At 42.0% G+C, this 26,331-nt stretch overlaps 1 protein-coding gene across 2 annotated transcripts in view; it reads right to left on the reverse strand.

Annotated features, from left to right (window-relative positions):
* Window positions 1-2,478: 2,478 nt before the first annotated feature.
* The window catches only part of LARGE1 (LARGE xylosyl- and glucuronyltransferase 1), a 612,082-nt gene continuing 588,229 nt past the window's right edge, over window positions 2,479-26,331 (reverse strand). For both annotated transcript variants that reach the window (XM_001366359.3, XM_056798822.1), the window contains 4 exons: window positions 21,975-22,253; window positions 12,620-12,766; window positions 7,024-7,219; window positions 2,479-4,097 (listed from right to left, as the gene is read on the reverse strand). In XM_001366359.3, the coding sequence (XP_001366396.1) occupies window positions 3,900-4,097; window positions 7,024-7,219; window positions 12,620-12,766; window positions 21,975-22,253 (820 nt within the window). In that variant the 3' untranslated portion in view covers window positions 2,479-3,899. The remainder of the gene's footprint in view (window positions 4,098-7,023; window positions 7,220-12,619; window positions 12,767-21,974; window positions 22,254-26,331) is intronic.

Consider the following 26,331-nt stretch of genomic DNA (forward strand, 5'->3'; position numbering starts at 1 on the left):
GCCCCTTCACTCTATCCATCATCCCATCTTGCTTCTCATCTCTTCCAGCTCTAAATCCTTGGCCCCAGCCTGATCAGCCCTAGATCCAGAGCCTTCAGCAGGTGGTGGTGTCCTTTCTGAGGGCTCCCTGAGTCTAATCCCTGTGTCCAGTGCTAGGGGGCACTGTGCAGCTAGGGACCCTCCCATGGCCTCTGAAACCTCAGCCCATGTTCCCTGGCCAGTCTTCTCAGGGATGCTGAGGCAGCCCATCTCTCCCAGGTGGAGGGGATGACCTGGGTTCCCAGGGAAATACTTTTGTGGCACCAAAAAGGACACTGCCAAGCAAGCACATGCCAGAGAAAGCAGTGGACTGGCCACAGAGTGGACTTGAAGGACAACAGGTGGGCAGCTGAGCCTTGGACTTGATATTCAGCATATTCAATGCACCAGAGGAATCTGGTTCTAGAAAAAAAAAACACTTCTATAGAGGATGTAGGGAAAGGCAAGGCTGAGCGTTCTTTAGATGAGCCTGTCGGGAAGGGTCACAATCTGTATCTGGGGAGGGAATGCCCTCCTCAAAGAAGTCACAGAAACAAGTACTGAAGTTCAAAAAGAGTCAGTATAGAGGGAAATCCACCCGTCCAGCCCCTGGCATTAGGATCATGGCGGACAGCGCTTTGCTAGAGTGCCCAGGAGTGTTAACTTTAAAAGAGATGAGCATATTATTATGTATGAAATGTATGTCTCTGTAATTCAGGTCTATGTATGTATGTACACATAGATAAATTTGCATGTGCATACAGAAGTTTTAATATATGTGTGTATAGAAATATATATCTGGGCACATGAAGTTAAACATCTTAGACCTACTTCTTGAGGATTTCCTATGAATTTTATATAATTTCCCTAAATTATAGGGGAATGGCCATTCTAGGTTATTTTTTGCTGGTCTCAGGAAAATAATACAACCACATGCCATGTGCAGATGGAGAATTTACCACACCTGAGCTACATTCTCAGCATCCTTTTAAGTTACATCCTCATTTTACGTAAAGATGCTTAGGAGATAAATTTGGCTGAGACTCACGATGTGGGGCTCTTTTTTGGGAGCTGGTGCTTTTGGTAGAGTGCTGCAGGTGTCAGTCTCTGGCTCTCTTTGCTCTGCTCACTTGACTGAAAGAATCCTTTTTCTTTTTTCTTCTCTTGTGACTTATTATTAAAAATCCTATATTTTTTAAATACTAGGAGTATTCATTCATTTTTACTCCTACAAATTTTTGGTGACCACGAAGATGAGGATACAACTTAAAAGGATGCTGGGAATGTAATTCAGGTGTGGCAAATTTTCCATCTACACAGTCTTAAGAAACTAAACTCCCTAGGGCAGCTGGGTGGCTCAGTGGATGGAGAACCAATGGGAGGTCCTGGGTTCCAATATGGCCTCAGACACTTTCCAGCTGGGTGACTCTGGGCAAGTCACTTCACCCCCATTGCCTAGCCCTTACTGCTCTTCTGCTTTGGAACCAATACACAGTATTGATTCTATGAGAAGATAAGAGTTAAAAAAAAGAAACTAAACTCCCTTGAGGGACATGGTAACAGATAGCCTGGGATTCTCATTTGCTTAGCAAACTATGGTAGAATGCTGGCTTTGGAGTCAAATGACATTTATTCAAATCCTGCCTTTCTCACTTATTACTTGTATGCCTCTGGGCAAGTCAAAGTAATTCTCTGGATCTTAATTTCTTCATTTACAAAGTAAGGGATTGGACTAGAATGAGGTGGCTTGCATTTGGGGGTTCATTGATGATAGTTCAAGAGGTTTGTTTTAAAATTCCTTAAGGAGGGCTTACTCAAAAATAATTTGTAAAGAATATTGTGAATTGTATATTAAATTATATTATTGGTAATGATGCTAGTGAAAGGGTTAGTGGAACCACTGGATTCGATTTTGTTGTTATTCAGTTGTTTTTCAGTCGGGTCTGACTCGGAGTGATTGTGTCTGGGGTTTTCTTGGCAGAGATACTGGAGCAGTTGGCCATTTCCTTCTCTAGCTCATTTCACAGAGGAGGAAACCAAAGTAAACAGAGTTAAGTGACTTGCCCAGGGTCACACTGCTACGAAGTGTCTGAGGTTTAATTTGAACTCACAGAGATGAATCTTCCCAACTACAGGGCTGGTGCTCTCTCCACTGCACCCCGTAACGGCCCTCTGGATTATAGAGATAACCCCCCAACATCCTTGTCAGATCTCACCCAAGGAATCTCATGATCTGGAATCTAAAACATCTGGCTTATCTGCTTTGGAACTTGGGGTGAAAACAAAAATGCCCCTGTGGGCCAAAAGGTGAAACAAAAAACCTAACCCGAGGCAGGGATGGGGAAGGCAGAATGCCTCAGGATGGGATCAGGGAGGACTGAGAACGTGCTAACTCAGGGGGTCTGAACACCTCTGCGGCAGCAGGATGCTGAGACCTTGTAAGAGAGGAGGAGGCAGGAGGGCAGCAAAAGGAACAGTCTGTTCTCTCATTTATTAAAGTCGGCTTTCTCCGGCCACATTGCAACTTGATACAAACAGCCCAGCAGAGGGGGTAGTGCATTAAATCTTGTTCCTGCCAATGTAAACACAACAGTAATAGTGAGGAAGAAAGAAAATGGTAAAAAGTCCAGTGTCTCCTCATTGTGGGTGGTGGTGACTCCTCTGGGAGGATCATCCTCCAGCAGATTCCTGGAGAGGCCAAGGCAGTAAATTCTCTCCCTGGCCATGGTGAGGTGGGCAGAACCATGCCCAGATGCAAAATCCTTTTCTTTCCCTGAAATCCACCTCCCCCCAAAGGAGACTTTATTCCTCAAAATGAAGCTCTTTTGTAATTCTATTATTGTGAGAGTTGACAGCTTTGGCAACGTCTGTCCAAGGCGGAGGGACAAGTTCACCTTCACTAGCTCACTTAAGAACTCTGCACAGCATCTCCAACCCCAGTGTCTTTTTTCTAGGATCTGGTGTCTGTCAAGAGAAAACAGTCAGCCCTAGTGTTGAACTTGTCCTCCTTCCGCTCATGTCATTCTCGAAAGGTGAGCGATGCGCATCGTGGGTGTTTGTTTCCAGTTTGATACTTTTCAATACCAGCTCCAGATGCCTCAATGTTAAATCATGAGAAGTGATTGAAAACTACTGAGGCCACTGACTTCCTTTCTGAGCTTTAAAACAATTGATTCCCGCCTCCCCACCTCCCCTTTTGAACTCCCAGACAAAAAAGATTGATTTTGAGGATAAAGAACCAACCAAAACTCCCTACAGGTTTGAGCCAGTGGTTTCCCCCTTTTGTCCTTTTCCCTGGGGGGAAGAGTAGAGCTTCCTCCTTCTTCATTCAAGGTGACAAATGGTCAATCCAACCCTTTAGCCGACTTTGCCCTTGGGTGCTTATTTAGGTTGGTAGAGTAAAGGAGAAAGTTGACTTTTAGAGAAGCAAAGTAGCTTTTTTAATTTTTGAAATTCATAGGATGGCAAACCCAAGACTTCCACTTTTTCCCCCCCTGGCTGAAATCCGTGTCATGGTTATCCAGTGATTGCATGAACATTCTGAAGACTTCTTGTTGCTTTGTTGGAAAGAAAGTAAGCCCTTCCTGTCTGGCCACCTCTTTCTGTCCCCATGGCCTTGGTGGATGTCCAGTTGGGTTACATGTCTGTATCTTCAGAGCACTCAAGTAAGAGACAGAGAAGGAGTGGGCACGGTCCCGGATCTCTGCAGCAAAAATGACTGGTTTGGACCAGAGGAAAAACAAAGAAGAAAAAAATCCCAAACAAAACAAAAACAACAAAAAAATAATTTCTCAGTGTTGAGTTTTTAAGACCGGGCCCAGGATAGCAAGTGGTTCTCACCTTCCATTGTCTCTGATCTCCCAATGATGGGACCCATTATGCTAGCTGTTATTCTCAGCCGTGAGATATTTAAGGGCAGCAAAGCCATAGCGACGGGACATATCCTGCTGGAACTCTTCCTTCAGGGTCTTGAGACAGATGCGGTATTGCTTGTTGGAGCGGAACTTGGTGATGTCGAAGCTGGGAGCATGGGGCATATGGATCATGTAGGCATTGGGGAGCACAGTGAACTCATACTCCTGGGAGAGAAAGATACCGAGAGTGAACATAGTGAGCCATCCCAGTCCCTGATGATAGCTTAGGATGATGTCAGGGATACCAAATGGTAGAATAAGGAGCAAAAAACACCTGTAGTGACCCTGTAGTGGCCCAATAACTCTAATGGCATTTAGGGCATACATTAATCTTGATAAGAACAGCAGACCCCCAGAAAAGACTGAAAGGAGGTAGGGGAAAAAAAGCAGACAAGAAACCAAACAAAAAGGAACTATTTCGCAAAGATTTCTCAGTGGCAAAATTGTAAGTCATACTCCATGTATCCAGAAACCACCACTCCTAGAACCTTTTCTGAGAGACATCTGAGAGTTAAAATGGACCTCCCCCTCCTGCTAGGCCCCGGGGCAGGACTCTTTAGGGCACAAAGCCCAAAGCTGTCATTTTAACAAATGGTTTTATCCAAGAAGGCACATTTTTATCATTGACTATAAGGTACACAGTTCAAATCTTAGGGGCTCCTAATTTTTGAGTAGCTTTTAAAGTGTGGAATCTGGAAGACTTCGCCTCAAGTCCTGGTTCCAACACAGTTTCTAGAGCAAAACTGAATCATTTTTGTTACTCCAGTGTCATCAGTATGAACATAAATTGTTGTTCAAATGGCATTCATGCATGCAATATACCCTATATTTTGAGGCTATTGGGTCTGTAAGACCTATATAAGATATATATATATATATATATATATATATATATATATATATATATATATATATATATATATATATATATATATATATATATATATAAGCTCCTATATTCTCTGGCCCCAGAATGCTATATTGATTGATTGATTCATTTATTTGTTTATTAATTAATTAATTCACTTATTTATTTGTTTATTCATTCATTTATTTGCTCATTTATTTGTTTATTTGTTTATTTATTCATTTATCTATTTTTGAGCCCTCACCTTCCCTCTTGGAATCAATACTGTGTATTGGCTCCAAGGCAGAAGAGTGCTAAGGCCTAGGCAATGGGGGTGAAGTGACTTGACCAAGGGTCACCCAGCTGGGAAGTGTCTGAGGCCAGATTTGAACCTCCTGTCTCTAGGACTGGCTCTCAATCCACTGAGCTACCCAGCTGCCCCCCCCCCCCAATGCTATATTTAAAAGACAATTTAAGCTTTATTTTCCTCAAAACTAACACCTATGACATCAGCACCTCAAGGAGTATAAATGTGGCCCAACCTCTATGAACTTCGGTTTCTTTATCTGTAAAATAGAGATAATATCCATACTCTATCAAGAGTTTATTCTAAGTAAGGTATGTTCTCTGGTTATCATGTAGTTGTGGTTCTTGCCTCAAGGAATAATCCTTTCAGCCTTCACTCAGGGTCTATTCACTTTTAGATTTAATTCATCTGACTTCTCAGCCCACAGCAGTTCAGAGACAGTGACTAAGGAGGGGGTTCCCTGATGGCAAAAGGCAGTGAAAACTCAGAATCTGACGGGGAGGAGGAGAGAGGAAGGAATAATTAAACCCGAATATAAAAGCTCCAGAACACACACTATGGAGCTAGAAGACCATCTTCAAGCCTCAGCTATCACTTTTTAACCATCTGAAAGTGTGTGAGTTACCTCCCCCTGTTAACCCCAGTTTGCCCATCTATAATATGGGGGACACATTTCTTGGATTGCCTGCCTCATGGGGATTGTTGCAAAGAAAGCAAAACTTAAGTGTTTTCTACTGTTGCAATCTGGGGCCAGTTAGTGGCAGGACCACCAATTCATTAGACACAATAGCCTCCAAACCCAGACATATTATTTGGCCAGCTCAGGATAATTACTAAAGTTCATAACAATGACCCTGAATTCAACAAGAATGGGTTCAATTATGTTTCTTATATTTTGTTAAAAAATCACAACTAATCTATGCTGTAAATATTTTCTTTCCTGGGTTCAAGTCCTGCCTATAAAACACACTGGCTCTTTTCTGTGCTTCTGAGAACCCTTTGGGTTGATATATCATTATTTTTTAAACCCTTACCTTTTATTTTAGAGTCATTATTGGTTCTGAGGCAGAAGAGTGGAAGGGGAAAGGCAATGGCTATGAAGTAACTTTCCCAGGGCCACATAGTACGCCAATATATTATTACAGAGGATTTGACAATTTACTTCAGCGTAAGGAGCACTGGAACAAGTGCCAAGGGATGCTTGTGTGCCGGTATGGTTAAATGGGGTAGAGTTGGGCTCCTAAACTTGGCATTTTCTACGTTTCTGAAGGAGCAGACTAGACCAAAAATACTCTGAGAAATAACCTCTACTTATATAGACATTTACTTAGGATGACTCATGACTCAACAACTCTGGGGTAAATTGGGCATTATTAGATTTTTTTTCTTTTAAGGCAGTAACAAAGAAGTTAAACATTATCGTTTGTCCCCATGTTACTCTGAGCTCTGCCAACCATTCCATTCAAAGGATGGACATGGCTTGTTATAGTTTTCCACTACAAAATATGGGCACCACTCTTCTAACTTTTATTGCTTTCTTCAGGACCGTTCATGAATTACTCTTAACTTTAATACTGGCACTTACAGCTAACAGGGTCAGGGGAGAGAGGGAGGAAGCCTGACTTCACCTTTAATCAGGTTCCTTAGGAAAGGGTCAATAGCTAGCGACAGTTTTCCTGCCTCAAGTCACTGAGTTAGATTAAGAGATTACAGAGGAATGAATGGTCAATGGAATATCCAACTCAAGTCCTAGGTTCTAGGACTGCAACTAACTGTAACTTTGGGTAAATCATTTTTCCTTTCTAAGTCTCAGTTTTCTCATCTGTAAAATAGGATCACTTGGGTCTATTGATCTTTGAGAGGTATTCATTCCATCTCTAAGATTTCCTGATTCTATTTAATTTTCATGAGATTTAGGGGCTTTGGGTTCACTTTACCTGTGCATCCAGCTCCATGATGTGGGCCACCTTGTTCCATCCAAACCCAACAAACCTCCGGTCATATTCAGGGCAGTCACGTCTAACTACGACGTAGGGCTCAAAGTCTGCTTCCCATTCGACCCGGTATGGGGTGGTGGCTGTTCTCCACTTGGCGAAGTTGGTAGGGGCGTGCCCTTTTGTCCAAACGTGATACCTGAGGACACAAAGAGAGAGGAGATGCTGGAACGGACAGCGGTGGAATAAATGTTGAGGGACCCAACCTAGCCAGAGGTGGCACAGTCAAGCTAGAGAGCATTCTGGGTGGAAGTGCACAGCCTTTTAAGATCGAGATGTTTGATGCAAGCTAGCACAGAGTGCCCCAGCCACTGTCCTGCTCCATGCAATCTCCTATCTATCTTGAAGCCCTTCCATCAGTCTTTTGTCACCTGGACCATTGTATTAAGGGAGGTTGGATGGTATGGTGGTAAGAACACTGAGCTTGGTGTCATAGAATTCAGGTTCAGCTATCATTTCTTGTATGTATTACCTGCATGATTGGGGTGAGTGGATTCTCTTTGGGTCTCAATTTCTACTCAGTACAATGAGTGGGCTGCACTCAATGACCTTTGGGATTGCTTCCAGCACTAAATGTATGATCCCAAATGAGAGAGAGCTAAGATGAAAATATCTATCTGTTGGGGTAGGTAGGCGGATTCTAAGATGGAAGGAGAGGGTTTATAAAAAACAGTAAAAAAGAAAGAAAATATATACTCAGGCGGGAAATGAAATTGGCCAGCTTCAGATAATACTTGAGTATTTGGGGTACATTTTGTCCTTCATGTTACTCTTAGACTCTGTGACTTGTTGGCTGTGTACTCCATCAATTCAAATTCTTTCATTTAAATGCTTGTCAAACCTTTGACAAAAATATTTTTATAGTGGATGCTTTTGGCCATTTTTTCAATCATTTTTAGATCCCCTCCCACAATGCACCCTCCCTTGCAATAAGGAAAAGGCAGTACAGTAAAACCAATCGATATGGACCATGCCTGACAGTGTATTCAACATATTACACCCCTCTGACTCCTTGGTCGAAAGAAGGGAGGAAGACCATTTGATCATTTGTTCTTCGGGAAGAGGATTAGTCCCTGCAATCACTCAAAGTTAGATTTATGTTTAGTCATCCTTTCCTTCACGTTACCGAGTGATCCTGTGATACTAAGATTCAATGCACTTAATGGCCGTATTGAGGCTTGGAGAACAGCTATTTGAAAAGCCGTGTGTATGTGTGTCGGGTAGAGTGGCTGTATAAATGCAAGACCTTCTGAAGGGGAAATTACAAATGTTTCATTACCAGTTTCAGAAATGAATCTTTTCACTTCCTTAGAAAGGCAGTTAGCATTCATGAATATAATGGCTAGGGTAGGACAGAATATATACTTCAGGAACATTAGGGTGTCAAGACCTGACCCTGTTTTCTTCCTGTGTGACTTTGAGCAACTCTTCTTTCTTTTGTCCTCCCTCCCTCCCTCCCTCCCTCCCTCCCTCCCTCCCTCCCTCCTTTCCTTCCTTCCTTCCTTCCTTCCTTCCTTCCTTCCTTCCTTCCTTCCTTCCTTCCTTCCTTCCTTCCTTCCTTCCTTCCTTCCTCCCTCCCTCCCTCCCTCCCTCCCTCCCTCCCTCCCTCCCTCCCTCCCTCTTTCTTTCTTTCTTTCTTTCTTTCTTTCTTTCTTTCTTTCTTTCTTTCTTTCTTTCTTTCTTTCTTTCTTTCTTTCTTTCTTTCTTTCTTTCTTTCTTTCTTTCTTTCTTCCTTCCTTCCTTCCTTCCTTCCTTCCTTCCTTCCTTCCTTCCTTCCTTCCTTCCTTCCTTCCTTCCTTCCTTCCTTCTTCCTCTCTCTCTCCCTCCCTCCCTCTCTCTCTTTCTTTCTTTCCTTCATTCCTCCCTCCCTCCCTCCCTCCCTTTCTCTCTGTCTCTGTCTCTCTGTCTGTCTCTGTCTTTCTCCCCCTTCCTCCCTCCTCTAAGCCTGAAGAGCAAGGGCTAGGCACATGGCTAGGAAGTATCTGAAAGCAGAACCCAGATCCCCCTGACTCCAGGTCTGATGCTCTATCTGCTTAGCCACCCAGCTTCTTCTGCAAGTCCCTTTCCATCTCTGGGACTCTCCGTTTCCTTATCTGTAAAAATATGGAGTTGGATTCACAAAATGGCAGATTCTCAAAGCTGGAAAGTACTTGAGGGCAACCTGTAGCTATTGGATTTTTTTCTCCAAGTTTTTTGCCAAATCTAAAGGTCAAGGATTCCAGGATGATTCTGAATCCAATAGGGAGTATAGGTGTTCAGTAAAGGAGAGAAAAGGGAGCTGGCTCTGGGCTGCTCCTGTCAACTCAGTACTGACCCAGGTCAGAGAAGGGGTAGAAAAATGACAAAACAAGTGATGGTATTTTAATAAAGCCCATAAAAAGGAAAAGAGATGGGGCTGTCAGATGTCAGGTCTAATCCCCAGCAATAACTCTGGGGCCAGGACAGTCCTGGAAATGAGGGATTTGGGCTGCTGTCCTTGGGAGAGTTGCTGTTGACATTGTCCAGCCAGTGATCAAGTGTGTTAATGGTCTAAAGTTAATTCTTGGGGATCTCTGGCTTGTTTTAATGGACAGAGTCAGAAGACCTGGGTTTGAATTCTGACTCTTCCACCATCCTAGCCATACAACTTTGAATAACCCTTTACATATCTTGACCTCCGTTTTCTCATCTGAAAAATGATACGGTTGATCATTGTTTCCAAAAGATAGATGAAGAAGTTTCCTTCCCTCTTCATGGAAGAGAGGTAGAGGACCAGAGGGGCAGAATGATGCATACATTTTCAGATATCGCTAATATGTTCATTTAGGCTTGCTTTTGTTCAGTTGTTTCGGTCATGTTTGACTCTAAAGATGCTGGAGTAGTTTATTATTTCTGACTCCAGCTCATTGTACAGATGAAGAAACTGAGGCAAGCAGGATGAAGTGACTTGCCCAGGGTCACACAGTTAGGAAAGGTCTAAGGCCAGACTTGAACCTATGACTTCCCATCTCTAGACCTGAATCACCGTTGCCCCTGAGTATATAAATCTTAATTGTCCTTTTTCCACAGGACTGTTGTAAAAAAAAAAGAAAGGGAAGGAATGTCAAGAGCCTTGATCATAGAACCAGAGATGAACTAATTTATCCTCACCCTACCCTCATTTTCCAGATAAGGAAAGCGAGGTCTGGAGACATTAAATCACTTGCACCATGTCAGTGAATGACAGAGCTGAGGATTTGAACACAGACCATTAGACTTCAAAAGCAGTTTTCTTTCCACCATACCATGTATTTTCTCCTTTCTGGGCATCTGTTAAATGAATGGGTTGGATTAGAAGACTTCTGAGGTCTGTTCTGGCTTTCGATCTGTGATCTTAAAATCCATTTTGGGGGGTGTTCAACAATTACCCTTTCCCTTTTCTTACTCAGTCATCCATACATTTAGACTCAATAGACATCCATTAAGACTGTCCATAAGATGGAGGTATGAAGGAGAGACCTGCCTGGACTCTTTCCTTGGGGCCAAGCCATTGGGCTGCTGAGGGCACTTTTTTGACTAAGCAGAATGATTCAGAGAGAATGGGGAGGGAGGGAGAGAGGGGGGTAGGGAGGGAGGGAGGGAGGGAGAGAGTCAGAGAGAGAGAGACAGAGAGAGAGAGAGAGAGAGAGAGAGAGAGAGAGAGAGAGAGAGAGAGAGAGAGAGAGAGAGAGAGAGAGAGAGAGAGAGATAGAAAGAGAGAGAGAGAGAGAGAATGAGAGAGAGAGAAAGAGAGAGAGGGAGAGGGGGAGACTGACAAACAGACAGGCAGAGACAGAGACAGAGAGAGATTGATTTTTTTAAAAAGGCTGTTTGGGACATGCCAGTCTCATTTTCTGGACTTAAACTGGTAAGCTTTTAGCTTACCCTTAAAAGTGCCGAGATTCAGGGCCCCATGTCCTTGGAAAACAAGGAGGAAATGGCTCACTTCTGAGGGCGGCATCAACTTCTTTGGTCCTCTCAGGTCCATTTAGCAAATTGTCTGTGCCAGGCCACTCCATTAGGTGAAAATTGCTTCCAAAAAGATGCTTTTGTGACCTAGATTTTTCTCTTATTCTTCAAAATAGATGCCATTTATTAAAATGGAGGGTGAGAGAATTCAAGAGTTTTCTAGTCTTGGTATCCCTTCAGAAGAGCTAACATATTCCTCCGGGTTCTCCTCTATCATCTGTCTAGCCAGCCCTCTCCAGGAAGCAGAGTGCATTCTCCCTAACCACTTCAAAAGGGACAAAAGCAGGTTTTTCCCATGGAAATCCTGGGGTAGGTCAGAGTTGTTCAATGGGCAAGATAGAAATGGGCCCAGAGGAGTCCTAGCAAGCAGATTCCCAGGAATCTTAGGAGGATAGTTCAAGCTAAATAAACTTGTGAATGGGAAAAATAGAAGCAAAAACTAGAAATTAAACTTTTTTTAAAGAAGCATGTTTATTGACTAGCTCTTACTTGAGTAGTAAGATATCAGGAGCCTGGGGTTTTATGCATTGCCCTCCAATATTTATTTGGAGATGATTCTACACAAAAGAAACCTGGGATGGCATAATGGAAACAAGGGAAGCTTTGGAGCCTCAAGACCTCTTAGTTCCATTACTCACTAGCTGTGTGACTTTGGACAATTTGCTTCCCCCTCTAGGTCTGGGTTTTGTATTTTGTAGTAGAGGCACTGGAGAGAAAAAATTTGTATAGTAGAAGAAACTGTGTAGTCAGAGGACTTGAATTCAGATCCTGCCTCTGAACTTTATTCCCTGTTGGACCTTGGGTAATGGTAAAGACTTCTCAGAGTCTCATTTTCCTTACCTAAACAATTAGGGGGCAAGGCTAGACAGCTTCTGATGCTTCTTTCAGCTCTAACTTTATGGTCCAAAAAACAAAGGGAGGGGGGAGCCAGGCTAGATGATCATTATGGTCATTTCCAAATTTAGAACTATGATTCTATAAGGATCCTCACAACCTTGACCACCTGGTAAAAGCCAATGGCATTAACCAGAAAGATAGAATATTTTAACAGTATTTATTTAGCAACTAGGGAATGGATTAGGAACTTGAAGCTTAGATAGAAGTACAAAAAGTCCTCCTTCTCACCTGTCTTCCCTCCTGCAGGTTCGCCTTATATCCAGTGGGGTCAAAGAAGTCAATTCTTTGTAATTTTTTGAAAGGATCTCATTTTTACTGGCCTTTCCAGGGCTATGAAGCCACTATAGCCTTGGGAAGGACTCTACCTGCCCCTTGACCTCTCTAGCAAATTAACTCTAAGAGAGAAATGTCTGGCGATCATTAGTGGCATAGTGGAGAGAGTGTAGGACTTGGGATCAGAAAGACCTGAATTCAAATTCTTCCTCAGGCTCTTATTAATTTTATGCCTCTGAGCAAGTCTCTTCATCTCTGTTTTAGCATCTGCAGAATGGCATAATTACGAGGCTGTTGGGTGACTTAAGCACTTTGCAAACCTTAAATCAAGTGGGATATAAATGTTAGTGATGACATTGTCACAGATCACCTGTTGAGGCCACAACTGAGTTTCACTCCTTACCTGAAAGTGAAGAGAGTCCCCATATCCAACATCGATAGGAGCTCTGCTTTGGACTTGGGGAAGGATAGGCGGTACCGGAGGGTTTCAAAAGCTGGCACAATCAGTGCCTTCTTGGTATTGGCCAAGTCTAGCTGGATGACTGACTTCCTGGTATAAAAGAGAACAGAGAAACAAAGAGGGACACTTAATTCTGGATCTTGGTGGGACCACAGCAGCCTTAGAGCAAGGAGACCCCTGAGAGGTCATCTTTTCCAAACCATTCTAAGGCATCAATTACCTTAAATATATTCACTCAGGTTCCAACTAATGACCCTGGAGAGATAGCAAATTCACTCACTGCCTGTTCAGATAGCCCATTCCACTGTCCAGAAGTTCTGATTTTTTTATAGAGTGAATATCTTTCCTTTTTTTGTAAATTCCACTCATAATTCCTAGTTCTATCTCCTGAGGCCAAGTAAACTAAGTCTAATCTTTTTTCTACATGATCATCCTTCAAATTTTTTATGAGCACCATCACACTCTTGCTAAGCCTTTTCTTCTCCAGATGTTTCCTCTAATTGGTTGCCTTCAACTCTGGCTTTGAGTCACTTCACAGTCATGGTCACAGTTCTCTGGCATATCTGCATTCAGGGGCTCCAGGAAGTTTCATGAAGCCTATGGATCCTCAGAATCACGTTTTTAAATAACTGAAGAAATTCTTAAGTCCATTTAGAAATAAGTGAAAATAAAGATGATAATTATTTTTTTCCCTTTCAGGGCAACAGATGCCCTGAAATCTATGGACCTCATGTTAAGAATCTCTTGCGTTTGATTTAACCTTGAGAAAGCCTGGGCTTCTTGAGAGCAGGGACCCTTTTGAAAATGCATTTTTTGGCATTCAGCACATTTCTTTGCCTGCATTAAGTGCTTAATAAATATTTGTTGGATTGGATTACATTGATTGTCCTATAACTGAATATAGTGCCCCCAAAATGGCCTAACCAGGGTAGAGTGCCACGAGCTTGGCAAGTTCATCATTTTAGGTAGGCACAGTCACCAGGCACCATGAGAGAAATGGGGTTGGTAGGTGGAGAGTGGAGGAAAGGCAGAAAGGCCAGCCTCTGTCAATTATCCTATTCTTCATGGAAAGAGGGACTGCAGCAATAAATCACACAGTGGCAACCATCCATCTTCCTTCTGGCACTGGTCAGCGCTCAAATGGTACAAAATGGTGAGCAGAGAAGGGCTTAAGGGTGAAGGTGGGTGGAGAGGGGAGGGCTGAGGATTAGGGATGGCACAGAACATATTCCAATGTACTCTCTTGAAGTTTGAAAGCCCACTTTCAGCAAGGTTGGTAAATTGGAGGTTTGGAGATGGACTATTGGGTTTGTTAACATCCTTGACCCCAGAACGATTTTCTTTTCAAGGAGAGATTGCACGTAACCTCGGTGATAGAGAGAAGACAGGAGAGGATGGTGAATGAGGTTTGAGACAGCTAGGCAGAAAGTATAGTTTCAGGATTTCCCATATATTTGTTTCACCTTTTTGCCATCCGTGATAGGAGTCACTACTTTAAGAGATGTAGAAATGGATTGAAGTTCTATTCTTTGTTGCACCCTAAACTCCTCAATTTTTAGCATGATTTCTAATAAAAGAACAAGGAATAGAAATAGAAGAAAAAGGGACCTGTAAGATTGTTTTACTCAGCATGGCCTCTATTCTTCATGACATGAATAACCCCTGGACTACTGAAAGGATAAACTTATTATTGAATCCAGTCTGGCCAGCATTGCCCAAGGCAAAATTATGAAGTGGAGAAAATTTATCCATGGGATTTTCTGCTTTCCTCAGTCCTACCCTTTCCCCCTATGCCTCCTCAGGTGGTGCAACAGTTACACACATTTTCTCTTTTACCTTATCAACAGCTTCCTAGGAAGGAGAACAACCCATTCTCTAGATACAACATGCCATATCTTCCCTCTATTAATCAATCAATTAAGAAGAATTTAAGAGGCTACTACAGTGTTAGGTAGGCACTTGGGAAGCAAAGACAAAAGGGAAACTCCCTGCCCTCATATTCTATCAAAGCAGCCAATATGTACACATTTAAGTGTAGATACAAAATGACACAAAGCCCCAATTCAGTAATTAAAGCTGGAGAAATTAGCAAACCAAAGAAGACACTAATCAATATAAAAAACCAAAACTGGCAGATCTATAAATACAACAAAATACAGCCAAGGAAGAGAAAATGATTCTGTAACAACTGCAAGCTCAAACATCAGAAAAATGAATTTTCCATAAAGTCTACATTAATGCCTATTAGAAAGGAAAGAAGAGATTTTAAAAAAGGATTCTGGAGGAAAGAATTAAAAGGGACTTGTCTTGCTTATGGCCACATAGCTAGGAGCTTGTCCTTGCAGGGGTGAGTAGCCTGTAGCATCATAAAGAATTCTGGACCTGGAGTTATAGAGATCTGAATACAGATTCTGAGTGCAGTTTCCCTGGGTCACTTTGGCCAAATCATTTCCCCAGTATGACATGCCTTAGTTTCCTGATTTATGAAATGAGGGGATTGGTCTAGATGGCCTTGTCCTTTAAAAAAACCAACAGATTTGTTTTTTCATTAATGTCAAGAACAACTATTAAGTATTGTTTCCCTGTCAATGCAGATCTAAAATTTTCTTCACAATTTATGGTTTCCTGAACCACTGAGAGTTTAAGTTATTTACTTTGGATCACACAGCCAATATGTGTCAGAGGCAGGATTCTGGTCTCAGGCAGGAATACCAAGGCCCAATTCCTCTGATATATCCTATGTGTCCCTGGATAGGTCATCTTACTTTCCCAAATCTCTGATCCTATGACTGGCTTTCCTTTTCAACATCCCTCTTTCAAGAACAGGGAGGTGAGGGGCAGCTATGTGGCTTAGTGAATAGAGATCTGGGCCTGCGAACAAAAGGTATTGGGTTCAAATTTGACCTCAGACCCTCCCTAGCTGTGTTTATATTGGGCAAGTCACTTACCTCCAGTTGCCCAGCTCTTATCATTCTTCTGTCTTGGAGTCAATTCTTAGAATCAATTCTTAGACAGAAGATAAGGTTTTAAAAATTAAATGAAATTCAATTAAAAAAAGATTAGGCATATGAAAATTAGGGTCCTTTGAAGTGACTAGAATTATGAGTGGTATTCTTCTCTAGCTACTTCCTTTTGGAATCACTATTATCTCTATCAGCATTGAGGATACCCAACTGTTCAGCCTTTATTTGTCATGTTTGAGATACCCATTTGAGAATATCATGCTGAGAATGGTCTCTTCTGAGAAACTGCTTAATGGTGGCTTTCTTTTTCTGATACTCCTTTTAGTGGATGATGCTTTCTGGAGTGATAAAGGAATTTGCTTTAGGCAAGTTCTTCATTCCTCCCCACCACCCTTTTTGTTCATTTGCCCTCCTTTTAGGCTCCAAGAATCTTCCTTCTGAAAGATTCTATTTCACAGAAAGCCAAAGGGGCGTCCCATCAGAGAGGATGATTGTTTCCAATTTGATCCAACACTAGGCTTTGTGAAAAACCCAAGGGAGACCCAAGTGGAATTGGGAAGATGGTGTTGTCAAGGAAGGCTGAAAGAATTCTCTGATCTTACCTCTTTCTGGAGTGAATTTCAATTACTATAACTTGTGTCTGAAAACTGATCCAGTGACCAAAGAATAATCAGAGTTTTCTTCTCAATTCCTCATTAAATTTGGGAAACTATTCCTTCTGAGGGTAGAAAGCAATATGTGTTGGGAGAGAGAAGCACTTTCATTTGGACTGAACCCAGTTATTACAATTTTCAAAGGGAGTGGAATCAGCTTTAGAGAGCTTGGAGTGAAAGTGTAGTAGTCTGAATGTTGAGTAAGGAAGAGAGTGGCATAAAATTTGCCTCTGACGTCTACTATCTGTGTGACCTTGAATATATTATTTAAGATCTTTGGGTAACCTGCTATAGCCCATCTATTAAATTGTAGATATATATGTTATTCTTTTATTGCTAAAAGCATAAAGCCTGGATATATTTTGATGTGGTGATACTTAATATGCCACATTCTAGCTGTGAGACCTAGAGAAAAGAAAAGAGAAACCTAGGAGGTAAGGGTTTAAAAATACTAGAAACCAGGCTCCATTTTTCCTAAATTCCTTCCCAGGGTTAGTTCTATGATCTCACAGTGTTTCTCTGTATCACTGTATTATTTCCGATGATTCAGTTATTGTAACCTTTCTACAGTTCTAGATTAGATTATAAATCACAAAGGAACCTTAGCAGTGACCTCAGGCCCTCAAAGAACCCTCAGGTATTGACCCCCCACAAAAAAGAATTCCAGGGAGAAAAAAGGCTCAGAAACAGAAATTTTCTTTTTTAAAAACATTAGTCAATCCCAAAGTGGTTGTTATAATAGCTTATGCCATTTCTACCAGAAACCACTAGGTGGTGCTTCCCCCTCAATGATGTGGTACCCTTTTGGCAAGCAGGAAAAAAAGACTCCCACTTTGGGGAGCCATAGATCAAGGGTCCATAGTGATGGCAGAGTTCAGTTAGTCTGATGTACTCATTTTACAAATGAGGAGCTGAGACCTAGCCTAGGAATGGTACCTAATTACACGGGATCATAGGTACAGGACTGGAAAGGACCTCTTTGTCCATTTAATCCAAACCCTTCATTTTACAGATCAGGAAGCTGAGGTTCACAGAGGTCCACAGTGACTCAAAGTAGCATGGATAGTCAATGTCAGAAGTGAGGTTTGAACCTAAATCTCAGAGCCTCTGGTCTTTCTTGCATGCTCCTGGGCTTCAGGAAACACAAGATTCCTCCTATCTTCCTTGGGTCCCCACCAATCACTCTGATTCATCATCAGGGGATAGGGAAAACATGCATCTCCAAGGGGCACTTCTTAGAAATGCCATCCCCAGGGTCATCTGGATTGTCATTTCTTGGTCCAGGCTTTTGAGGAGATGATAGGATCAGGGTCAGGAAAGAGTGCTTGGTTCCCAAGGGGGGATGTACCTCTTGGCCAAGGAAGAGGCTAGGATGAAAATGAGGATGGCTCCCCTGATGGATCCAATATTCTAAGAGAAGGCACATGGATATTTTTATCAAAGATCACAGGAACAGAGCCAGGAGGCACCTTGGAGGTCATTTAGTCCAACCTTGTTATTTTAATAATAACCCTTTGAGATTTACAAAATGCTTTTGTATATGTTATCTCACTTGATCTTCATAGCAATTTTGTGAACTACTTCCTATTATTTCCCCCATTTTATGGATGAGGAAATAGACTGAACATTTAAGTGACTTGCTCTGGTTCAGTGTTTGAGAAAGAAACTCCCATATCCCTGATGCCAGGTCCAATACTCTACTCATTCTATCACCCAGGTGACACCATCATCCTCAATTTATGTATGTAGAAACTGAAGTCCACCGAGATAGTGTTCTGCCCATGTAGCGAGATTCAAACCCACATCTTTTAATTTTAGATTGAGTTTAGCTCTTCCCTCTCCTCCACTCTACCCCACTGTGTTCTTATCTTCCTAGGGAAGAGGAGTCTCTTGAAGCCAGCCATCTAATTAGGAAAGCCAAACTAGACTGCAATCAGAAAGAAAGCGGACTCTGAACAAGCAACATGAAAATGGAAAGTCAAGCTCCCAGCACCAATACTGCTTTGCCCTGGATAGCCAAGGTCCTTTGTACACGGGGATGAGGATGACGTGGCTGACCTGCAGTCGGCAGGCCACAGGCTGGAAGCTGTGCATCCCCTGCTGGGGAGGGCTCGAGGAGAGAACTCAATTAGAGCACAGAAGCTAATGAGGCCGGGGTCACCAGCTCAGCCCCTGTTGTTGGTCAGTTGCTTCCACTCAGTTTCACAGCTGCAGGCAGCATCTCCAAAGCCCAGGCTGCCTACTCACAGATACGCTGGACCACGAGGGAGGAGCTGGACTCAGAGGAACAAATGCATCCCTACGCTGGGAAAGGCCACTAAAAGGATGCCATAGAATCTGCTAGGAGGCAGTTCTGCTCACTGCTCTGGTCTAAGACTTAGCAGGACATTTTTTTACCTTGGTGAGTCTGTTTCCTCATTTGGAAAATAGAGTGATGCTTATATCAGCCAGCTCGTGTGGCTGATAGGAAGAAAGTACTGGCAAATAATTCAATTTGCATAGAAGTGTCAGGTTAACCCAATATTTTCTACACCCAAAATATTGCCAAATATGTACTACAAATAACATTCTCATTTATTTAATGGGTTAGAAACCCGAACTCCATTGAAGCTATGTTATATGGCCAAATTTGTGTGTGTGTGTGTGTGTGTGTGTGTGTGTGTGTGTGTGTGTGTGTGTGTGTGTGTGTTGGGGGAGGGACAAATCTGTCCTTCCAATTTCATGAGAACAGAGAATTCTCAACCTCTGGTCCATGTTGATTTTTGCAGGACCCTGGGAAAGTCTCCCCCTCTTTATGGCCTCAACTTCCCTATCCAAAAATTGAGAGAGTTTACTTAGATGTCCTTTGAAGTATATTTCAGTTCTGCATTTTAATCCTATGGAGAGTTAGGTTATACGACCTCAAAGGTCTTTTCTACCTCTAAATTTCTGACCTCAGGATCCCTATTTTGCAGATGAGGATGTGTGGGATCCAAAAGGGAAAAATGACTGATCAAAGGTCACATAGATAGCTAATTACAGATGCCAGACATACATCTAACTCTCCTAATATCCAGCTTTCTGCTCCCTCTGGTACAGCCCAGAGATGATTTATCCTCAAAGGTGCCAATAAATGAAAGAAGGGCCAAAGAAAATGCTCATTGCCTTCGGAAATCAGCCAGGGAAAGAAAACCCTTCCCAGACCTAAGCCAGAGGGATCAGAGGTTTCTGGCTCCAGGGCTTTGTAAATCAAGTTTCATAAAGTGGGATTTTAAGAATGACATCTTCCCTTTAGAGCCCAGAGATCATTCAGTTTTGCAGACCAATTTTTGGTGAGGAGGGCAATTTCCGGAGAAAGAGTGAAGCAGGAAATGAGAAAGTGGGGTCAAAAGAGGTTGTAACTCCATTATATATAAACAGTATGACCTTGACCAAATTGCTTAACCTCTCTGAGCCTTGGTTTTCTCATTTGTAAAAGTGAAAGATCTTCTGACCGTATTAGATAAACTTCTAAGCCCTTCCCAGTTCTAAGGATGCATGGTTCTAAATGAGTCCAAAGGCACAGGGGGAGAGGATAGAGATAGGACTGGAAATGGATTTGCATGAAAGGCAATTTGATACAGTGGAAAGTAAAAATGGACAATTTCCTTTACCATGAATGGGTAGGACAATTCTCATCATGCATATCTCAGAGGGTGAGGAAGTGGTTGGTAAGTTGTAAAATGCCATAGAAATGGGAATTATTATCATTAGTATTATTGTGGTATTATTCTGAGGTTGATGATGATGATGAGGAGGAGCCCAAGAATCTGCCCTCTTGCTCCCTACATAGGATCCAAAGATTGCAGATATAAAAAGTGGGAAGGGATGTCCAAGGTCATCATTTCAAGGTTATCATTTCCTCCTCTTATTTTTTAGAGGAGGGAAACAAGGTTTAGAGGAGTGGATTTGTCCAGGGCCACACAGATAGAATATTGTAGATTCAGAATTTGAACTCAGGCCATATAGGATAAAGGGATCATGTATTAAGAGTTGGAAGAGACCTTAGACAGCACCTATTCTAACTCTCTCATTTTATAGGATGGAGAATGAGTCAGTCACTCAGGCAATAAGGATTTGTTAAGTATTTCTTATATTCTAGGCACTTTGATATATAATAATGATACAATGAAAGGCAAAATGCAGTCCCTGATTTCAAGGAGCATTCATTTTAATGGGACATAACATGCAAAGGTTCATAGAAGACAAATGGAGATGAGATAGAAAGTCCTAGTCGAGGGGTTTTAGGGAGGTCCACAGAAGTTAGACTTTCATTTGAGACTTGAAGGAAATAGGGAAACCCAGAGGCAGAAGGGAAGGAGAAAAACACTCTAAGCATGGGATACTGCCAGGGCAAAGGCATGGAGAGAAGAGATACAGTGTTGTTAGGAGAACTTCGAGTAGGCATTGTAGTAAGATCATAGAGTACTTGGAAGGGAGTAAGGTATAAGAAGCCCAAGAAGACAAGAAGAGGCAAGGTTGGGAAAAGGTTGAAATGCTGAAGAGATCCTGGAGGAAAGGTGGCACTATCAGGATGTCATGAGTAAGGGAAGACTTGGCCAGACATACTTTAGGAAGATTATTTTTTAGCTGAGTGAATGATGTATTGGAATGAGGAAAAATGGAGCAGAGAGAGCAGATGGAGGGTGACTGCAGGAGTAGTCCAGGCAAGGCTTGATGAGGGATTGTCGTTATGCATTAGAGAAATAGTGAGGAATCTGGTAGGTCAGAACAGATATGGTTTAGAAGTCTGAGTGGTGGCCTGAATTACCTCAAATCATGTAATTAGTAAATGACAAAATTGGAATTGGAACCTAGGACCTTGGGCTTCAAATCTAGGGCTCTTTTAACTAGACCAAGATGCTTCAGGAAAGAAAAGAGCTAGCATCTCTGTTGGCTAAGGGGCATTCATGCTGATTTCTGTGAGCCTGAGTTTCTTCTTCTGGATAATGGAGGTGCTGGATTAAAAAAAATTGCCTCGAGAAACTCTCCTTTACAAATTCCCATAAGCCACACAGCCCATAAAAGATTCACAAATCAACTATAATTCCAGGGGCTGAATTTCCTTTTTGACCACATGATGTCTCCATCATATCATAATAGTAGCTTCAGAGGACCCAGCCTATCTCTGGAGCTGGGACTCTTCACCTTGTTTTTGTGTTATGTTTCCCTTTGGTAATTTGGCATAGTCTCTACACTCCTCAAAAAAAGATCTTTAAATTCATAAAAGACAAGAGTATGAAGGAAACCAATTATATTGAAGTAAAGATGTGTTTTTTCCCCATCCAAGTTCGCAGATTCCTTGAAATCCATCCACAGACATCTTAGTGGTCTATAGACACAAAGTTAAGAAAGTCTGAGGGAGTACCTAATCTTTTCTGGAGAAGATCTGAGATCAGCGTCAGGGTTCACTCTACTCTGTTCATCCAAATTCACAAGAGTGATAGATTCAGATTGCCTCATTCAACCCAGCCCACCATCTCATAGTTTTCATTTTGTTGCCAAAGGGCTTGAAGTGTTCCCCAAATCTGATGTCCTAGACATTGGCCACACCCCCTACTGGCTCATCCTTGCTATAAGCTGATCTCCCAATTCTAAGTCCATCATTCCTCTTAGGAGAGAGAAAGGGAGGTAGGACTATTAGAGAGGTAGTCCCACACTTACCTGAGGTACTCACAGAGTCCGTACATAGGCAGGAAGTCAATGTCAGATAGAAACATATATGGCGTGCTGATATGTTTCATGGCCACATTGCGTAGAAGGTTCACAGGGTAGAACTGGCCCTCTTTATACACGATGTGATAGCCAACATTATGGCGGCTCATGAGGACCTCAGAGCCCTGGGCATAGCGCAGGAACTGCTGGGCTTCGGCATCGGACAGGTACAGAGCCAAGCTGATGGGCCCCTCCCAGTGTTTGCAGATGGCCTCAAGCATCTGGAGCCTGAAAAGAAATCAGCAAAATATAGCCAAGATGAGCTGAGCTCTCATCATTCACATTTCAACTTCTTTCTCTTCCTTTTATCAATGTTTCCTCCTCTCCTCTTTGTCTCCCCTCTTCCTCTTTTCCCTTCCTTTTCTCTGCTCCCTTCCTCTTCTTCTCTCTACTCTCTTTTCTTCTGCTCCTCTCCACTCTTTGTCTCTTCTACCATCTCTGTCTCTCTACATCCCTTCATCTCCATCTTTGTCTCTGTCTCTGCTCATCTCTGTATTTGTCTCTGTGTTTCTGTCCCTCTGTCTCTTTTCTTTACCTTGGTATTTTGCTCTCTCCCCTTCCTCCTCACCTTTGTTCACCAAATAAAGTTATTTAATTAAAGCTATACCTGACTAGTGAGTAGAGGAGTTGGAACTCAGACTGGAGCCTATTGTTCCCATCCCAGCATTGCTGCCATTATCACCTCTGTGCCCTTGGACAGTTCCTCTCATTTGGGCATGCACTGTTGTATTAAGGAGAGAATTCTAGATGAGGATTCTAGTTCCTGCTTTGCAACTTGTTACCTGTGTGACACTGGACAGGGACCTTTACCAGCATCAAATTTCTTCATCTAGTAGACGAGGAATTTGGTCTGGACAGACTCCCACGAGTCTAGGAGGCCAATGTCTTTAAGTACAGGTGTTGGTGTACAGGGCAGATATAGTTTGATTTCTTTGTATCAGAGGATTATAGCATTAGAGACAGAAGGGACCAACCTTAAGACCATGTAGTCCAATGTTCTATTTTACAATTTAGAAAAATGAAGTCCAGGGAGAGAAGTATCTGCTCCAAGATCAAAGGATTAACTCAGAGGCTGCCTATCTATTCTCTTCAATTTACAAATAAAGAAACTGAGGCCCAGAGCTTTAAAGTGACATACCCAAGAAAACCTTGAATGAATACTAGAGATTGATTTAAAAAAAAATTCATGCCTCTGTCTTAGTATCAATTCTAAGAGAGAAGAGGTGCAAGGGCTAAGTAATCAGGGTTGTGACTCACCCAGCTAGCCAATTTTTTTTCCTTTTAAATTTTTACCTTCTTTCTTAGAATCAATATTAGATATAGGTTCTAAGGCAAAAGAGTGGTAAGGGCTAGGCAACTGGGGTTAAGTAATTTGCTCAGGGTCACTGAGCTAGGAAGTATCTGAGACTAGATTCGAACCCAGGTTCTCCTAGCTCCAGATCTAGGGCTCTATCCATTTAGCCACTTAACTGCCCCTAGAGAGTGATATGGAATCCAAGTCATCTGCCTTCAGAATCAGGTCACTGTCTACTGTACTTTTTTCTATAATTCTCTCCCCTCTCTTCCTCTTCTCTCTTTCTACCCTCCCTCTGTTTCACCTTTCCTCCTATCTCTTTTTTTCTTGTGCCGTCTCCTTCCCTCTTTTCTGTCCATTTGTCATTCCTTCTGTCCCAACCACCCTGGAAAGCACATTTCTGGATCTACTCATCTACACTGCAGGGGAAACCCTGCTCACAGTAGATGTGATAAAGCACACTGTGACCACGGCAAGAGCTTTAAAATAAAGACATTCTACCCAAGTATTTGGAAGAAAATCTTTAAAGATCTTTTCTCAGTGGCACTTGGAACACACAGGACATAAACTAGAATTCAGCAATGACCAAAGCCCATTTCCATTTTTCCTACTCAGTAAGAACTACCAAACAACAGCCCCCTAAGCCACAATGCCCACTTTATTCAGACAATTACCAGGAAATGGATTCTATGCATTTCGGGGTCTCTAAACCACAGGTAAATGGCCCACCTATCTTGTTTAAATGGGGTTCCTGATGGGCTCTCCTAGGTTCTTCATAGTAGTTCCCTGAATTGGTATTGTTAGAATTCAATTCATCTTCAAATACAGAGAATTAAGGGCTGTATTCATGTAAAGTTTCCTCCATTCTTTACCTTCTATTATGGCCACTTAATCAAATTGACTGAGATCATTTGGGAGTAAGAATTTGGTCCAGTGCTTACTCTAGCAGTCAGGTCTAAGGGGGAGGTGGGGCATTCTTTAGCTTAGGTTCTCCGGTGCAGTGGAAGAGGTGCCTCTTCCACCACCTTGGTTCAAATTCTGGCTCTCCTACTTCTACTTGTGTGACTTGTGTAAGTCACTGAGCCTCAGTTTCCCCATCTATAAAATGAAAGGGGTTAGACTCATTGAATTTGAAGGGTTCTTCCAACTGTAAGGCAGTGATATTCTGGGAGGAGGAGAAAAATAATAATAGGATAGGATATTTTTATTTTCTACATATCTTCTCATTGATCCTCACAATAACCCTGGGAATTAGTGTTATTATCCAACTTTAGAGATGAGGAAACTGAGGCTGATAAAGTTAAGCAAATGCCTAGGATCACATGGCTAATAAGTGTCTGAGGCAGGATTTGAATACAGGTCTTCTTGATTTTTGCTACCTAGCTGCTTGAGGGAAAAAATTATGTCTTGCTTTTCTCTTCTGTTAAATGGGAGCATGGTAACTTTTAGAGATGTGTGGCCTGAATTAAGTGCTTAGAGTCATGTGAATGGAGTGAGGAACTGTGGGATTGAACAGTTTGTGATCATGGACTGATGGGAGGGATGGATACTGGACTGTCTATAAGGCAAAATAGTAGCATAGAAAAACCACTGAATTTGGAGTCTGAAAATTGAGTCTGTCATTCTAGGTACCAACCCTATTTGTGCCTCTACTGGCTGGTGTTTTTGAACAAGTGACCGAGAATCTTTGGGACTAAATTTTCCCATTTGCAAAAGAGAATATCCTAGTTTTAGACCTTGAAGATCATCTCATCTAATCCCCTCAGGAAACTGAGATTCCCCAAGTTCCAGTGACTTGCTTAAGGTCATACAGATGAGAGTAATAACCAGCATTTTTAATGTATTTTAAGGTTTAGCAAAGCTTTGTATAAATATTATCTCATTTGGTCCTCATAACAACCCGACAAGGTGGGGTGCTATTATTGTCTCTATTTTATAGTTGAGGAAACTGAGGCATCTAGTGAGTAAGTGATTGTATCTGAGGTAGGATTTAAACTTAGGTTTTCCAGAATCCAAGTCCAGCACTCCATCTACTGCACCATCTTGTAAGATAATAAATTCCAAGTCAACAGTTAAATAATCAATCAAATAACAGTTGAATGAATAAATCCCTCTGAAAGGACTCAGGATTTGAACATAGGAAGGTGGAGGGGTCCTGAACCTAGTGCTCCTTCTACCACATCAGGGAGAAGAGCCCTCAAAGTCTATTGCTTGGGGAAAGAGAGCAAAGGGGGTCTTTATATTCATAATTACATTTTGAGGCTAAGGACTCTTCTTAGCATGAAAAAAAAATTTAGATCTCCACAAGACAGGAGTTGTACTTCTAAGTTCTATTGTGATATGGGATTACAGGAAGTCAGTAACATTTATAAATGCCTTCCCATTTGCTCATCCCATTCAGTCAGTCTACAAACAAGCCTTAAGCCTTTATTATGCACTACATCCTTTTGAAAAAGCTATGCATAATTGCATGAGACATTCATTATCCTTGGACAAAAGGCCATCCTGTCCAGAAGAGTTGGGCACAATTGAACCACAACAAGGAATATAGGAAGTAACCTCCTTGGTTCTTTGGAATGGTGGAAAGAGCACTGGGCTTGGCACTTCTTCCATCTCATTCACACTTCAGTTCAAATCCTGGCTCAGTTTTAATGGAATATGAATCAATTAATATACCAAGTACCATTTCAGCAGCCCTTTAAAAAATAGCCCAATGGGGCATCTAGATGGAAAGCATGCCAGGTCTGGGGTTGGGAGGTCCTGGGTTCAAATCTAGCCCCAAATACTTCCTAGCTGTGTGACCCTGGGCAAGTCACTTCATCCTGATTGCATAGCATTTACCATCATTCTGCCATAGAATTAATATCAAGGCAGAAGGTAAGGGTTTTCAGAAATAAAATTTAAAAAAAATTCAAAGAATGACATTCACAGAGTACTTTGGAGTTTGTAATAATAATAATAACAACAACATAGCAGTTATAATTTAAATAGCAATGTAAGGTTTGCAAAACA

The sequence above is a fragment of the Monodelphis domestica genome, chromosome 5 (genome assembly GCF_027887165.1).
Source record: "Monodelphis domestica isolate mMonDom1 chromosome 5, mMonDom1.pri, whole genome shotgun sequence".
NCBI lineage: Eukaryota > Metazoa > Chordata > Mammalia > Didelphimorphia > Didelphidae > Monodelphis > Monodelphis domestica.